This window comes from Cercospora kikuchii, assembly GCF_019650295.1.
Source record: "Cercospora kikuchii DNA, contig_00003, whole genome shotgun sequence".
Taxonomy (NCBI): Eukaryota; Fungi; Ascomycota; class Dothideomycetes; order Mycosphaerellales; family Mycosphaerellaceae; genus Cercospora; species Cercospora kikuchii.
The window spans coordinates 1,947,615-1,964,584 of record NW_025408584.1 but is presented as its reverse complement, the minus strand read 5'-3'; the positions used below and the strand labels follow the sequence as shown (position 1 = coordinate 1,964,584).

Genomic DNA, 16,970 nt, shown 5'->3' with positions numbered 1-16,970 from the left:
CTCGCAGTCGTCCGTCTAAGCTGCCGCACCATCCGTATGTGCACTCGCTGGCTCACCTCCTGAAGGACACTGAAGCGCAAGACCGGCATTCCACGCACGTGGAACGTGGTCGTTTAGTAGCCTCGTGGCGAAGATCTATGATGCGGAGAGATGCAGTTCGCCTGCACAAGCATCTTTGTGAAGCCGAAAGAGGTGCGATTGTTGTGAAGACGTGCCGTGAATTCCAGGTCTTCCAGATTCGCAGATTTGCCCACCAATGAGAGCCAAGCGGCAGCCCCCAAATTGCCGCTACCCCTCGCGCTTTTGGGGGCAATATGGGTCTTCTTCTGCAGTCTCAGTGTCGTACAGGCCCCGGGGTAGATCAAGCAATTCAGCAGGTCTAGAGCGAGCCTGGCATATATGAGAGGCTCACGATGCCAACTCTTCTGGACGCCACTCCATCCTCGCCTTTCGCAGCATTGCAGTCAACATGTTGCCAGAAACTTTGCTCCTGGTGCTGCAAGCACTGAGTGTTACTGCCACCTGGACAGCGTACAAGGAGTACCTTGATAGCCTGCCAAAGAAGCTTTCCAAGAGACCAAGCCCAAGCCCACGACCGAAGATCAGCTTTGATAGCGTGCAGCCTTACCGACCTCTGCCGAGTGCTGGCAAAAGAACGAAGACTTGCTATGTCAAGAGTCACGATGACCTGAAAACGGATGATTCGAAATATATTCTGGATGCGCTGAAAAAGTGCAATCACGGAGGACATGTGGTGTTTCCCCAAGGAACGACTTACGTCATCGGGCAGGCGTTGGACTTGACATTTTTGGATCAGGTCGATCTTGGTGCGTTCCAGTGATCTTTGCTCTGCTGATAGACTCCATTCATGCTGACTGCTGTATGCCATTAGATATCCAGGGCTACATACAATTCACCAATGACACCGATTACTGGCAAGCACAATCATTCAAGCAAGTCTTCCAAAACGCCACGACGTTCTTCGAACTCGGAGGTCGCGATGTCTTCGTCTACGGCGGCGGCATGCTCGATGGCAACGGACAGGTCTGGTACGATCTGTACGCAGCAGATCCTCTCATCCTCAGACCGATCATCTTCGGCACCGTTGGACTGAATTCCGGCATCATCTCGAATCTTAATTTGCGATATTCTCCGCAATGGTACAATTTCGTGGCCAACAGCACAGATGTCGTCTTTGATGGTCTCACGATCAGCGGATATAGCCAGAGCTCGCACGAAGCGAAGAATACAGATGGATGGGATACGTATGTCAGAGTCGTCAAGTCAAAGTCTTTCCAGCAGCTAACATTCGGGCAGGTACCGCTCTTCCAACGTCGTTATCCAGAACTCGGTTATCAATAACGGAGACGATTGCGTGTCCTTTAAACCCAACAGCACCGAGATCCTGGTTCAAAACCTACACTGCAATGGCTCTCACGGCATCTCAGTCGGCTCCCTTGGCCAGTACCCCGGAGAGGTCGACATCGTGGAAGACATCATGGTCGCCAACATCAGCATGTACAACGCATCCGACGGAGCCCGTATCAAGGTCTGGCCTGGTGCCTCCGCAGCCATGTCCGTCGACCTACAAGGCGGCGGAGGTCTCGGCCGTGTCAACAGAGTCACGTACAAGGACATGTACATCGAGAACGTCGACTATGCTGTTGAGATCACGCAGTGCTATGGCCAGAAGAACCTGACACTGTGCAATGCCTTCCCAAGCAACCTCACCATATCCGGGATCGACATTAGTGGTATACATGGAAAGACAAGCAAGAAATACAACCCATACAGCGGATATGTGGTCTGCAGCTCTCCGAATGTATGCAGCAATATTAGCTTGGCAGATATAGATGTTTTGTCGCCGGCTGGAGCGAAGAATTCGTTCCAATGCGGGAACGTGGACGAGGGTCTCCTGCAAGGAATCAATTGTACAGAGCTGAGCTTCTAAGGAAGTAGTCTATGAGAGACTCGAATTCTCGATGTTAGTCTTCCTCCAATGATATGGTAGGCAATCGATTAGTCCCAGCTAAAATGCCTCCTGTACATGTACAATTCCGTTTACCGTCCTTGCTTACGACTCCAGGTCTCTGCACCTGATACGTAATACTGTTGCTTTGCTTCTCGCCTCTGTCGTTCTTCCTGGGGCAGTATGTCGGACCCTCCATCGCGTCACAAGCCGTCCCGGCGACTTGAGCGCGCTCTACTCATCACTACCTTGAGTCTTGAATTCTTCCTCTCAATTTGGTTGAGGCATGTTCAGATCGATGAACTTCTTGCCATCTTCGCTCGCGAGTGGCGAAGTCGCTTGGTCGATGACCTCCCCGGAGCCTGATAAGATCTCTGGTTCAATGTTTGCTGTCACATGAGATGTTCTGAATGTCAACACTCACTGGCAAGAATACCCAGCTGGCGCTTGGATGGGGTGGCCTTGTCTGGCTCTGGGAAGGTCGATAGTAGTTCGGGTACCGGACGCGTGCCTGCAAAAGGTCAGTCAGTATACATCCACTCACTTTGTATTTTAGTTGGGCACTCTATCAGTCTGAACACATCACAGTATCGAGCTTTGGGGCTCATTGCACGATACTCCGCTGTGAGGTCAATGGCGGTCGTGAAAGCACTTACGTGGAGTTTCGATCGAAGGTTTGAAAGCAGCTGGCTTCGCGGGATCTGGCACGACTTCATCCACAGCGTGTGCGCTCCTGACTCTCAACTTGACTGTCCCATTGTACTCGCGGGTCAGCGCGCCGCGCCGCTGAGAGAAGCGCCATATAGCATTGCAGTACTCACTATTGTAGCCAGTTTCGACAAGACCCGGAACGCCTGTGGGAAGAGCGAACACGAGGGAAGCGCATAGCGCGAAGAAAGTAAAGAGACTGCTGGTCTTCATGGTGAGCACAATTCGAATGAGTGACTGTGGTGAGAACGCGAGAACAAAAGTGAAAAACTGAGATGTGACCATGTTTCTGCGTAGCGGCAGCCAGGTCTTATATGTATAATGCAAGGGGCTGGTCGTCCTTTACCATGGCGAACATCTTTGTTGGGGTAATGCCAAAAAGCTGGTTCGGCATCATCGGGGAGAGAATTGTGCCGCCGGACGGGCACATCGAAGCACATCGCGATTATACAAGCCTATCTCCTCATGCATTGCTACTGCCGGAAGACTCGATTTCCGGCATTCTCTTGTTGTTCTCTCGATGATGAGGGAGCTGCAGCAGCAATCTCGGGAGCCGTTCAATGTCTTGGAGTCAAAAACCGATCTGTATGCTGTGCAGGAAGTGCCTGCAAGATGCCGTGCCGACCCAAGTTCTGCTTGAAATGTGACCGTCGATACTTTGAGGCATTGCTTTCTTGCGATACGATGAAAGTAGAGGGAGGGCTTCACATGATGGAAAGATGAAGGATGAAAAAGTGAAGTGTAATGCATATCCATCCCTCGCGACTGCCGGCTCCGAAACTCCTGCCTCAGGCCAGACTAGCACTATTTTTCGGCAAGCCGCAAAGCGCAATCCATCCCCCTGAACCATGTCCGCCGATACCAAAAGACCACAATTCCGCAGCTGAGGCGCTTCTTGTGACCATGACAAGAATGCCGTTTCAATGTCCGCTCTTTTCCTTCGCGTGCACCGCTTGCTTCTGCTTCCTACCTTAATTGCCACATTATACCTCTACTTCTATCCCATTGTCCACCAATGCAGCTTTCCCAGCAACACCAGCACCGGCCAGCCAGCGCCCTTCCGACTTCTCGCATTCGGTGATCCGCAGTTGGAGGGCGATACCAGTTTACCAGGCCATGGACACACAGAACTATTTCCCAGCGTACGACGCATCATCGACAGTATACAGAAGCATGGCATCGGACAGGCCACGACCAGTTTGAGCAGCGAGAGCAGGAGGCTATGGCATGAGGATTTGCCGAGAGCGTTTAGGACATATCACAAGAAGTTGGATCTTTGGGGCAATGATCGTTATTTGGCGCATATTTACAGGACTATCAAGAGGGATACCGACCCCACCCACGTTGTGGTACTAGGAGATTTATTGGGCAGTCAGTGGATAGACGATGACGAGTTTGAACGAAGAGCAGAACGATTCTGGAATACAGTCTTCGCAGGAGCGGCGAAAGTGCCTGATCATGTTGCAGAATTCAAAGACACTCCCGCAGAAGCGCTGGGCAAGGACAAGAGTTGGCGGAACAGGATCATTACCGTGGCAGGCAATCACGACATTGGCTATGCCGGCGATATCGATTTCGAACGCATCGAGCGTTTCGAGAAAGCATTCGGTCGTGTCAACTACGAGATTCCCTTCTTCCTCAACGACACCTCCACCGTGGACACCACAACCGGGAAACCCTCCACTCCCAATCTGCGACTCATGATTCTCAACTCCATGAACCTCGACGAGCCCACGTCCAATTATGATCTCCATCTAGACAGCAACAATCATCTGAACCAACGTCTCTACTGGGAGATTCCGCAAGACCCCACAACAGCCACGGTACTCCTCACTCACATCCCTCTCTACAAACCGGCTGGGATCTGCACAGACGGACCATTCTTCGACTACTTTCCCCAAGAACACGGTTCGTTCTTCTCCGGCGGTATCAAAGAGCAAAATCATCTCAGCGAAGCCGTCAGCACCAGACTCTTGGAAGGCATTGTAGGCCCCGAACGCACCAGGAAATCTATCATTCTCAATGGCCACGATCATGCAGGGTGCGATACGTACCATTCGCGAACCATTATTGAGGACATTCCGCCTCCGCCTGAACCGCGACCCAACCTGGAATATGAGGACGAGGAGAGCGAAAACGACGATGGCGAAGCAGGCTCTCGACCAGAACGCAAACCCCGTGAAGCTCGGGATGAACCTCCACGCCCGCCACCGTATGTGCCTGAGAAATGGATGATTCAGAAATATCCAGATGCTAGGAAAAGTCGAATGAAGGATGCAAATTTGACAGGCGTGCGAGAGGTCACAGTGAGGAGCATGATGGGCGAATTTGGCGGGAATGCAGGTCTGCTGAGTGCATGGTGGGACCAAGGAAAGCAGGAGTGGAAATTTGAGTATGCGAGTTGCCAGGCCGGTGTGCAGCACATTTGGTGGGCTGTGCATGTGGCGGATCTGATCACGCTTGGATTAGGCGCGTTTGGTGCATTGCTGGTTGTTGTCGGTGGAGGAGCAGGGACGCAAGGCAAGGCCGCCGCAGGCAAAAAGAAGAAGAATAAGAAGAAGGGAAAGAAGAAGGAGCAGTGAGTGAGTGATACTGAACGTAGCCACGACGCGGTGTTGCGATGACCGTATGTACATATAGACACAGCCTAATTCACATCTGGAACATCCACATCTGGGACACGTTGATGAGAGCATTTTGCGACAAATTCGGCCTCGCTTTGCAGGATTCCATACATGAATGCGCAAAGTCGCTGGCAAGCTTGCAGCGACTTCTTATTTGGAAAGGCTGCCGCTCGCTGCTTCACTGAATTGGTGCTAGCGTTGAAGCTTCCCTCAGCACCCCATCAATAGTCCTTACAAAATACTCTGGAGCACTAATGAATGGACAATGCGAAGTATCCATCTTCGCGATCCTCATTCCATGATCTTTCGCCATTTTTATTTGCCACTCCAGCGGATTTGCTTTGTCTTTCGTAGTCGCTACGTGGGTTAAATCACATTTCCGCCAAGCTTCAGAGCTAAGAACTGGCGTATCGATGACTTTCTGGAATGTGAGAGCTTCGACAAATGGTCGTGCGTCTTCTCTGCTCATATCTTCGTATAACTTGTAGCCGTCATCGCACCAGAAGTACCCAGCGTCCAGGTCGAGACGCAGAAAGCCGCCTTGAGCCAGGTGGGCTACGATGGGCGTCCAGTCGAGGACTGAGGCGAGGTAGATGATCCGAACACGTTCAGTCGCTGAAGGGTTTGAGGCGAGGGCGCGATTGACTGCTTCTGTGCCGACGAAGCCGGAAGCTGAATGGAAGATGACCGCAACGCGCTGATGTGGACGCTCCAGGCGAGTCGTGATGGCTTGTGAGATTTTGGAGATATTTTGTTCTAATGTGCTGTTGCTGTCGCCTGCCGCTGCTAGTGGAAGAGGTACAATGTCGTAGCCAGCGTCTTTGAAGAATGGAATTGGTGGCTGGCAGTGGAAGTCAACGTGCCAGGCGCCAGGAACGAGTATTATACTCCAGCGGTGTGGATCGTGGGGCATGTTTGTCCTGTTGCAAGGTCACAAGTACAGCGCGAGCAGGAAACAGCTGGACGAGTGCTGCAGTTGTATTTTGCTCAAATTGCTCGCCCAGAAGCCACGCAGCTGCACCTGGCAAGACTTTTCCAGTCCGGCATGGTTCAGCACAGCACGAGGAGGACGTCTCTCCAGCGATGATGTCGAGACGCCAGAGCGAGATTTGTCCGGAAGTTTGTTGGCTGCAGTGTTGCTGTGCTGGTCTCGATCTCTCGTAAGCCGCGTGCGTTATGTTCAAATTGACAGATGGTACCACGTCAAAAGTGGTGACGATATGTTAGAAAAGAATGAATTGAAAGGAGCTGCTCAACGAAGCTCGTGCTTCTCCCAATCCGGTCAATGCTGGAGATGTGTGTTGGTGATTGGCATTGTCGAGGCGATGGTATCCTTGACGACGAGTACGCCAGCTACGTACAATATGGACAAGCAGTCCCGCAGGTGAGCGAGTGGGACGACGACGTTCGAGAGCCATTCTTCTTGCAGGCCGAGTTGAATCATGATGGGCCATGAATATGAGTGTTCTGCAGTTGTACGCTGTTATATGGCCATGGCTTCGGAGTCCGTGGCTGACGTGGGCTGGGCATATCGCCGCAAACGAATACTGTGTGTACGGGAGACTACATGCCCAATATGGACACTGTTCTGCTCAGGTGAGTGCATGATTGTTCTCTTCATGAGTGGACGATGAGGGAGGCTCTGACTTTCCGACGTGCAGGAGTTTGGCAAGTCTCGCGGGGACCAGGGTCGACGCTGCCGCCGCTCGCCATTTGCCGCGTCGCCCAAACAGGCAGCGAGCGGAGTGCTCTCCTGAGCGGACTTGCACTGCAAGACGTGTAGTGGCTGCGCGCGTGAAGCGGACCACGGCGCCGAGGAGAGCAGCGCGCCACACGTCCTGCTGGTGTGTACAAGACGGCACGCGGAGGGAGGATTGTCGCGCAGGAGATGAAGATGTTGCGCGCACTAGGCGACTGTTAAGCTTCCAGGGGCTGCAGCGACCACCGACCACTCGTTTTGGCGCGGGCCTGTGATTGACCTGTGTTTCACCACCACCGCCGCTCCACTGCTTTGCTTCTGCTTCGTGCTGTGTTTCTGTAACGCGCGTGCGTGTAGACGGTCTCCATTCATTCGGCCGCGCACCAACCCACTCATTCCACCTTTCCTTCGTTCTTTGTTCGCGCACAGCCAGGCGGCATTGCAGCAAACGGCGGGGAAGGCCATTGATATTGCATTATCGACATACGCCTGCTAATCACGTAGCGCGAACCACATCCTTGCACGCGGCACGGGGCTCTGCTGGTCCAGAGCTGACGCCCATACACAGAGGAGATCGGAGGAGGATAGCGGAAAAGAGAACAGCCAGCGAATACAACACGCCCGCAGTCTGCGAGGAGGAGGATGGAGAGCACAACGGGGGCAGCGGAAAAGGTGCCCGCCGTGCCCACCACCGCCGCCGGAGATGAGCAGGAGGCTGCGCTTGCAACGGCTGGACCAACACCTGCAGCAACAATAGCACCTCCCAAGCAGGATGTGCAGGACAATGAGGAGCAACAGGAGGGGGAGGATTCGGACGAGGGCGAGAGTGACATCGACGAGCACAGCCGGCCAGGCAGCCCGCACAGCATCACCGTGTCGATAGCCAGCAGCATTGACAGCGACAGCGTGTCCACGCCGACCCAGGAGCTCGCCAAACCCGTCTTCATCGAGACCGTCACGCTGCACCACGAGCCCCTGGACGATCGTGCTTTGTCAACCTCTCCTCAGCCCGAGACGCCCACGGGCCCGCGAACGCCGACGACGCCCCATGATCCGACGCGCGACTCCATGGCTAGCTTCGCCCTGTCTGACACCAGCATGGACTGGAACAACCTGAGCACCGACACCATCGACGACGTGCTGGCCACGCCAAGGGTCAATGGCTCTCGCCGACACCTGCGCAAAGTCAGCAGCCTCGACATCCTGCAGAACAAGTTTGCCGACCTCGACAGGCCCAGCACGCTCTTTGACACCGACAAGGACGACGACTCTGCCGCCGCTCCGCCCATGTCTGCCATCGAGCTCGGCCAGACTGACAAAGACCTGCAGGGCTGGCAGCAGAGGGAACACCAGCACGAGCAACCCGTGGCACGTCGAGCGAGCAATGCCACCATTGATACGATCGACATGCTGGACCAGCCTTCCCTCACCCCGGTGACGCCGATGAGCAGGACCAGCAGCATTGGTACGCGTGACTCTGACAGCTCAGGGAGTGTGCAGGTGGATTGGCAAAAGCTGGATAAGAATGAAGAGCAGGAGAAAGAAGACAAAGCGACACAGGAGGGCGCCGAGGACGATGCAACCGCGTTCCTACTGGCGCGACTCGAGCAGGAGAATGCAAAGTTCGCAGCAGATCCCAAGGCTTCCGCGAGCAAGCCGGTACGCCGGAAGACGCGAGCATACAGTCGCCCTCCAAGCATGGCGCAGCTGAAGAAGCTCGTTTCCGCGAGCGATGCACCTTCAATCCGATATAGCCTTGCGTCCGATACGGGCTTTCCGCCTTCGCCGCAAGAAACACCGCCCATGACGGAGCTGGAGTTCTGGGTCGCACTCGTGCAGGACTACCCAAGCACTGCTGCTCGCCTGCCCACATTAACCACATCAAAGATCAGATCGGGCGTGCCACCGCCGTTGCGAGGCGTGGTATGGTCATCTATGGCGGGAGCAAGGGACCGTGATCTGGAAGACGCGTACGAGCGGCTCTTGCACGAGAAGAGCTCCTACGAAGGCATCATCAATAAAGACGTGGGTCGCAGCTTTCCTGGAGTCGAATTGTTCCGCGACGCAGATGGCGAGGGCCAAAAAATGCTAGGGCGAGTGCTGAAGTGCTTCTCGCTTCACGACAAGGACATTGGCTATTGCCAGGGCCTAGGCTTTTTGGTAGGACCGCTGCTCATGAATATGGGCGAGCGGGATGCGTTCTGTGTGCTTGTTCGGTGAGTGTGCCCGCATATTGTGCACGTGGCTCAGGTTCGCTGACTTCTTTCTCAGACTCATGGACCACTTCTCACTGCGTGCTTCGTTCCTGCCGTCTCTTTCGGGCCTGCATATGCGCATTTACCAGTTCTCTGCTCTTTTGAAGCAGCATCACCCCAAACTCCAAGAACACTTGGCCAAGCATGGCATCGAGCCAGCGTACTTGTCCCAATGGTTCTTGTCATGCTTTGCCGTTTCCTGTCCACTGAGCATGCTTTTCCGCATTTACGACGTCATCTTTGCTGAGGGCGCGAACGAGACTGTTATGAGAGTGGCGCTTGCTTTGATGAGGCGACACGAGGAGCGAATGCTTGCCACGGAGGAATTCGAGGAAGTCATGAGCCTACTGCTGGGACGGGAGATGTGGGACTGCTATGGCGGTGACGCGGACGAGCTGGTAGACGACTTCACCTCGCTCGGAGACATCGTTACTCACGCACGGCTCGCGGAACTGGAGAAGGAGTTTGAGAAGCAGTCCGCTGAAGCTGTAGGCCAGAGTGCTGGCTTCTTGCCGACCGTGCAGGCCGCAGCATCTGGGTTCTTAGGACGACTTTGGGCTCCTGGACACGCTTCCACTCCCAGCAAGCCCGTCACCAATCACACGCACAACGCAAGCACCACCACCTTGTCACCTGAGACGGCTGACAGGACTCAGGCACGAGCTGGCTTCTTCGGCAGACCTGGGTCATTCCTGAGGCGCACTCCAAGCAAACAAGACCTGACAGACGCACACGATAGCTCCAGCAGCGGCGACAGTGCGTCTACTAATGGCTCAAGCGCGGTCAGTCTAGCGTCCACCATCATCACAGAACCAGATCCCCGTAACGACGTCCGGGAAAGCGTAGCCGACAACATGAGCACGAAATCCAAAGCAGATTCGCTGTACCCACAAACCTCATCTATGTTGGTCTCACAGCAGCGTGACTTGCAGGCCCAGATTGAGGATCTTCTTTTGGCCATGGGCGAGATGCAACGCGAACAAGCACAGCTCGCGGCTATGCTGCAAAAGGAGCGGGAGGATCGGAGCGAGGATCACAGAATAATGAGGCAGATGGTCACCAAACTTCGAAAGGACAAGGAAGATCGTAGAAGAACAATGCCGCCTCCACCCAAGAAGCTATCTCCACTGGAAGTGCCACTACCCAACAGTCGGCCGCTGAGCGTCGGAGACTGGACCGTAGTCCAAATTGAAGGCGTCGAGAGCGCAACACCAGAAAAGGACGAGATGGAGGATCTTGTTCATCAAGCACAAGAGCGACTGCAGACCAATGTCCGGTTCTCTGTGGGCTTGGAAACCAAAGCGCATCTGCGAAGCACGCTTGCCCGGACTCGCGAGCAATTAGCTGCTGCTGAAGCGCAAGCCCAAGATCTTGCCTTGCGGCTTGAAGCATCGCAGACTGCAATATCTGCTGTACAGGACGAGAGTGACGACCTACGAGCGGAGGTGAAGGAATTGAGGACTAGGGTGGCTGATGAATTCAAGTCACGGCAGAAACTGGAACACAAGATCAGCGAGCTCAGCGCTCAAGCCCGATCCATCGAACGTAAAGAACGAATGGTGAGGGCAGAGAGCTTGCAGCAGGTACCGACGCTGGGCAATTCTTCCGACGTTCGCAGCAGGACTGCCAGCTCTCACAGCGTGCCAGGTGGACTCCGTGAGCTGAAGCTCGGCCGACGCGAATCCAGCTCATCTGTGCAGAGCGTGCGACATTCAATCCTGCGTAACACGTCGCCAATCGCAACAGACCTCGCTGCTCCGACTTTGCGAACGGAGCTCGCGTCACCAGAAGGCTCAACCGGTGCTTCACCCTCGGATCTGATCTCTCCTGCTACAGATGCATCTGCTGGCGAACAGCTGAGTGCACCGGCCGCCCGACGAGGCTTCTCGAAACGAACATCGTCGCTTGCCACGCAAGACATCTTTGCAACAAAGCAACACGAGGCTGTGCCGGAAGAAGCGCTCCTGGTTGAGCTTGTCAATGCAAAGACAGCTGAGGCACAAGCATTACAAGAGCTCGACGAAGTCAAGAAGGCACTCTCTGTCTCGAAACGAAAACAGGAGGAGATGATGGCCCGTATGCAAGCGGAAATTGATGCAGCAAAGGCGGAAGCCAAACTCGCAGCGGACAAAGCTGAAGCAGCTAGCAAAGCTGGCGAGCAGGATGCCACAGGCACATCTACGCTCGCTGCCGCGACGCAGATCTTTTCGTTGCCAACGACGCCTTTCAGTAACCCTCTAGCGAGTGTTGCATCCTCCGGAAAGACCACACCCGCGAACACAACACCGTCAGATGAGAAGTCTGACGAACTTCACGTGGCCAAGAAGCCGGACGCGCCCACACCAGGTGGCTGGTTCTGGCAGCGGCGGACAGCATCCAAGAGCTCGAATGTGAGCCCGGCTGCGGAAGAGCCGAAGTGATTTGTTTCTCTCAGGCAACACATGTCTGATAAACCTTTCTACTTGCAGCTTCGAAGAAAATGTAATGTCTTGATGTGGAAAATCTTTTGGGGATCTTTTTTTGGGCGTGCCATGAAGAATGGCTTTTGTGCATAGTAGGCGAAGAGGGCAGTCGCTGAACCAACTTCAGTTTGAGCTGTTAGTGTGTAGCATAGTGTATGAACCAAGACGTTGTATCGTCAGCTTCTTCGAGGGCTTTCAACAGGTTTTTCGTTCAAGTGCCGTGGTTTCACGCATCGCATCACATTGAAAGTGCATAATGTTGTTGTATACGCGAGAGCACAGAAACTTCGACACGACATGATCATAGAGTACGCTTTCACTGCTTCGTGAAATGATGCAGCGAGGCGGTAAAGGTGGCGTAGAATGTGGTATTTCGGTCAAGATATGGCACGAAAGGCTAGTGACATTCATTGCGGAATAGGCAAGAGTATCTATCGTTAGGGCTCAGAGGCGAGTGGTCGAAGTAGCCACTGCAATTCTCTCCGGCGTACAGCTCACAGAAGTCGTTCCCTTCCCACTCGTCCCTTTACTGCCACACGCAAACCATGCCGCTCCGGTCTGCACTGATCACCATCCCAAACGGCCTCTCCAGCATCTTCACGTCCGTGATGAGATCCAAGTGCCCTCTCATCAGATTCTGACTCGCCAATCGAATCGTCTCATACCTCCCGGCAGCCTTGTTCGCCGAAGACCCAGCAACCTTCTTCCCTGGAGGTGAGTTGACAACGCTGGCGCTCACAGTGGCATCGGGAGGCTTCTCGGACAAGAGGCGACAATCCATGCTCAGCTGGCTGAAAGTATACACAGGCTTCTCATCAGGGGATGAAGCACCGCAAATGAGACGGCAGCCTTCTAGACGATCAGTATCCCAGAATCGGACTTTGCCATCGGGACCGCCAGTGATGGCATATGAATGCTGGACATCCGGGTCCTTGATAGAAGGCTGTGCTCCAAAGAAAGAGACAGTATGATGGACTGCTTTGGTGCTGCTCTCTGCTGCGATCCGACCAAGCAGGCCATCTCGCTCGTCCTCCACATTCTTGAGCTCGTAGTCTCTAATGTTGTTTCGTTCTTCTCCGCCAGGAAACGAGGGACGTATCACTTCCAAACATATGCCCTTTTCCGCATCCCAGACGGTTATCTCGCCAGGACCCGTGCCTCCTGTCACACAGAACCTGTTACGTTTTGAGGATCGCCGGCTGGGATGTAGTTGCAAGCGAGTTATGGGCGTTGCGTTGGGGAAGGTCCATGATCGCAGCCTGCAATGGAATCGAATGTCCCAGAGATCTAACACTCCCAACGACGTGCCCACGATCAGCCAGTCGTGTTTGCGACCCATGCAGAACGAGGTTGGCGTCCCATGATGTGGCGGGTTCTGCAGATCGAACACGATGGACATGTATCGCAGGTCGATGGCCAGGATGCGGCCCAGATTTGTAGCAAGCACTAATGTGCTTGCCGACTCGCCTCGGAAGTGCTCGGAGAAGACCGCATGCTCTCCAGTTGCGTTTGTCGTCGGCACTTGCCACTCTCTGATGATGCGAAGCTTGCCATATCGAGTGGACTTGTCTTGTGACTCGTGGACATCCACTCTCACAACGTGCACCGAGCCGTCAGAGCCAGCGCAGACGAACGAGTGAGTTGCGTCGACAAAACAGAGACTGGTTACGGTAACGCCAGGACCGAGCTTGTAGGACTGCCGTGAGCGATAGGTTACGTTTCGTTCGAGTCGCGAGGTATCCCAAACTCTGATTGATCCGTCTTCTGACGCAGTCAAGAAGAAAACGTGATCTGGTGCGACAGCGATGTGTGTCACCTTCGCAGTGTGCTCGCCAAGTACCGCCACCAATCTGCCCTGCGGCCTCCATGGCCCTGGGCTTGGGTGATTTGCGTTCATCGGAATCACGCCGTTGACGGGTTGTACAAAGGGACCGAAGTCTGCCGCATCGATAGGGAAATTGTCCACGTAAACTGCATCGAGGAGTTTCAAGACTGTTGGGTCGTTTCCAGTGTAGGTGTGGCCTAGCCGCTGACTCGCTGTTCTCTCCAACGCTTTTCGTCTCTCTGAGACCTCTGGCACAGGTGAAGCCCGGCGACTCGACGACTGCGGTCGGTCTAACTTTCCATGCGCTGTCGCATCATTCGTTGCCACTGCAGGCTGAGCTTTCCCTGCACCGCCAAGAAGGCCAGTCGCATTGCCCTTTTGTCGCAAAGCATGGTCCACATTACCTAGTAACCCGATTCCAGAATTTGGAGAAGACGAAAGACTGCCTGACTGATTGTGCTTCAATCCGGATAGGCGTCGCGTGGCCTCGGGTATCGACACTGGAGCCTGTGTTTGAGCATCTGTTCTACTGTCCTCGACAGAACTGCTCTCCGGCGCTGCCACTTGCTTGCCTTCGGCTTTGGATGCCTCTTCTATAGCTTCGGCGATCGTTCGATTCTGTTTCTCAACCTTTTGCTCATATGCCTTGAGGTCTGTGTCAAATATGACGGTCCGAGGCTGAACTCCGAGTTTAGACAAGCTGATGAGTTGGTCGTATATGGTTTCTTTCTCATCGGAGTCGCCTCGTTTGTCGCGTTGAGCAGACCTCCACAAATACTCGCGGAATGCCAGAATTTTCATCTCATCCTCGCGGCTCATTCCAGCATTACGCAGCCGTCCTAGCCATTGTTCATCCTCATCGGTCTTGGGTATTTTTGCCAGTGCCTTCGGACCAAGCTCGGCCACTGATGATTGCGGCGGCATTTGACCTGTCGCGGCGTAGGAAAGTTGCTTCGACTCTCTTGCGGTCTTCCAGAACAGGCTTTTATCAACTTTGCCCGCCCACTGCGCAGCAAGGTCAAGTACAGTCCTGGGAATAGGCTTCTTCAGAGCATCCGGGAGTTCCGACTCTGAAAGCGTTCCAACGGGTACCTTCAAGTATGGCTGAATCAATGGCGCAACAAGAATTCGTATATCAGCCAGCGATAAGTAGGTCGTCGCTGCTGCAACAAAGTGCGAAGCCGCCTCCTTGATCCAGATATTCGGATGCATCTCGAAGCGGGCAACAGTGTCGATGAGCTCCCAAGTCTTTGCACGTTGCAACAAGCCGACCTCGGCCATGGTTGCCAAAGACCGGAGCGCCTGCTCAACGACGAATTCCTGCGGATCAGTCAAGGCTTGAAGCATGAGTGGCAGCACAAAGTTCTCCACGTTGGCGCTGCCAATGTACACTGCAATGCCGACTATGGTTTTGAAGAAGGCGCATTTGAGCAGCCAGTCTTGGTCGTTCAAGTAGGTATTCAGATGACTCAGGATGACATCGGCGGATCTAGCTTCACCAAAGAACACGCATAGACTCGGAACAGATGTCAAGAACGCTCGTCGGACTGAGTTGTCTGTGTCTGTGAGAAAGACTTTGGTCTGGGCTTCGAATTGTTCGTGTATAGCCGTGCGTGCTGTGTCGTACGCATCCGCGCTAGTGATAGGATCTGCGCCCATATCCTCCCTCTCGTTTGAAGGAAGTGAGCCTCCTGCTCTTAGCGCTTGCGTGACATCCAGGAAGCGCGAAGCGGTCTCAGCGAGGCTTGCCAGACAAGCTGCGTATGTCGCTCGCACAAGCGGAGTATGTAAGAAGCCGTTGCTCTTTACGAACATCTGCAACCTGGGAAAGATGTATTGCGTAAAGAGAGAAGAGTTGATAGGGGCGACTACTCTGACCAGGGCTAGAAGTTGAGTCATCGTCCGGAGGCCAGCAACTTGAACCATCTCGCTGAAATCATCCAGTAAAGGCATCACGTATGGCAAGATCCTATCCAGTTTAGCCTCATCAGGCACATGCTCGGCGAACGCCAGCAGGAGCTCGCAAGCTCGCAATTTTGAAGCTGCTCGAGCCGAGCTCCGCATTGAGGCTGTTATCACATTCAGCAAGATGAAGGTGCCGTTATCTCCTTCTTCCATGTCGGCTGCGTGAGCAGTGTGGCGGCTATTTGGCAAATCGACCTGAAGAGGGAAAAGGCCACGAAGATAGGAAGCTTGCGACGCCACAAGTTCGGGCAGTGTGGCATCCCCATAACCAAGTGACACTGATAGCATCTCGAAATCTTCATAGATTTTGTCGATCCGCGCATCAGCTTCACCATTGTTGAAATCGTCGGAGGGTATCGGCTTGTGTCCAAACCCGGGATTTGTGATTTCTCGCATCAAGGTGTGGAAGTGGTTGTAGAAATACAACGGAAACACTCTTCCCTTGTACTCTTCGAGGTAGTCATCTGCATGCCAACGATCGGACGGGTCTAGCTTGATCATGCTAGTGATCATGGCACGCACTTGATCGTCGTCTATCTTGCTGAGCAATGATACGGTCGGGTCGTATTCACCACGCTTGTACCTGTACATCTGAGTGAGAGTGAAAGTGGACGATTCAGTGAAGAGTTCAGCCAAAACACAGCCAAGGCTGAAAACGTCCATGTTCCACTGTACGACATCGTCGTCTTGTGGCCGCTGACCAGGCATGAAGAAGCGTTCCGGTGCAAGATTGCATATACGACGTCCCGAGGTGTCGTAGTAGAATGTGAAATCCGCAGGGTTGTCCTCGGGCAGATATACGGGCTTGAAAGACGACGCAAAATCGGTCAGATAGACCCATCCCCACGACGTGACCAGCACGTTCTCGGACTTGATGTCGCCATGATAGACTCCCCGATCGTGGCAGTCTTTGACAGCGCACAACAGCTGATAAGCGATCCATTTCTTCTCGACGTCTTCCAAGAAAGGGCGAATGCTGACGCGATCGTAGAGCGACGTGTGGATGAATTGGCGGACTAAGACACCGATGGTGTTCGTCTCGCGGATCCTGGCATAGGACAGGACATTGGGGATATCCCTCAATAGCTTTCGTTCTTGCTTCAGGGCCTTAACATACTTGGCGAACGAGACTTTGGAATCGACCTTGTTGCACACCTTCACGACAACCACACCAGTGTGATGTCGGGCCCGGACAGTGCGGAGGAACCGCGGCCCTCCCAGTGGCTTCTCAAAGGTCAAGTCGGATAACTCCGATGTCTCTATGACACTGGGCCCCGCCGGCAGCGTGATCGATGAATTTCCTTGTCCCATGCTTTAAGGCTCTGGCACCGCCGAGTGCCGTGGGAAGTGTCGTGTTTCTTGGTGAGAGCGACTGCCAGACATGTTGGTTCCTGATGAGAAGACGAGACGCGGCAAACCAGGGTCGCAAACAAATCTCAGTATGTGCAACTGCAGATCTCCGT

General features: G+C 54.0%; 6 protein-coding genes across 6 annotated transcripts; 3 read left to right on the top strand and 3 right to left on the bottom strand.

Moving 5' to 3' along the window:
* Positions 1–469: 469 nt before the first annotated feature.
* Positions 470–1,951, top strand: CKM354_000516500 (uncharacterized protein; the record flags this gene model as incomplete). The annotated part of the gene is made up of 3 exons (XM_044800428.1): positions 470–827; positions 893–1,265; positions 1,318–1,951. The coding sequence occupies 3 exons, from the start codon at positions 470–472 to the stop codon at positions 1,949–1,951; spliced, it is 1,365 nt and encodes a 454-aa protein (XP_044656363.1).
* A 288-nt stretch (positions 1,952–2,239) lies between these two features.
* CKM354_000516400 (uncharacterized protein) lies at positions 2,240–2,890 on the bottom strand (the record flags this gene model as incomplete). The annotated part of the gene is made up of 4 exons (XM_044800427.1): positions 2,240–2,331; positions 2,394–2,480; positions 2,626–2,718; positions 2,791–2,890. 4 exons carry the CDS (start codon positions 2,888–2,890, stop codon positions 2,240–2,242), a joined length of 372 nt encoding a protein of 123 aa, XP_044656362.1.
* Positions 2,891–3,600: 710 nt separating this feature from the next.
* CKM354_000516300 (uncharacterized protein) lies at positions 3,601–5,259 on the top strand (the record flags this gene model as incomplete). The annotated part of the gene is made up of 1 exon (XM_044800426.1): positions 3,601–5,259. The coding sequence occupies one exon, from the start codon at positions 3,601–3,603 to the stop codon at positions 5,257–5,259; it is 1,659 nt and encodes a 552-aa protein (XP_044656361.1).
* A 220-nt stretch (positions 5,260–5,479) lies between these two features.
* CKM354_000516200 (uncharacterized protein) lies at positions 5,480–6,214 on the bottom strand (the record flags this gene model as incomplete). The annotated part of the gene is made up of 1 exon (XM_044800425.1): positions 5,480–6,214. The coding sequence occupies one exon, from the start codon at positions 6,212–6,214 to the stop codon at positions 5,480–5,482; it is 735 nt and encodes a 244-aa protein (XP_044656360.1).
* A 1,428-nt stretch (positions 6,215–7,642) lies between these two features.
* On the top strand, positions 7,643–11,675 carry CKM354_000516100 (uncharacterized protein; the record flags this gene model as incomplete). Its single annotated transcript, XM_044800424.1, has 2 exons — positions 7,643–9,216; positions 9,272–11,675. The coding sequence occupies 2 exons, from the start codon at positions 7,643–7,645 to the stop codon at positions 11,673–11,675; spliced, it is 3,978 nt and encodes a 1,325-aa protein (XP_044656359.1).
* A 568-nt stretch (positions 11,676–12,243) lies between these two features.
* On the bottom strand, positions 12,244–16,818 carry CKM354_000516000 (ubiquitin-binding serine/threonine protein kinase VPS15; the record flags this gene model as incomplete). The annotated part of the gene is made up of 1 exon (XM_044800423.1): positions 12,244–16,818. The coding sequence occupies one exon, from the start codon at positions 16,816–16,818 to the stop codon at positions 12,244–12,246; it is 4,575 nt and encodes a 1,524-aa protein (XP_044656358.1).
* Between the last annotated feature and the right edge of the window lie 152 nt (positions 16,819–16,970).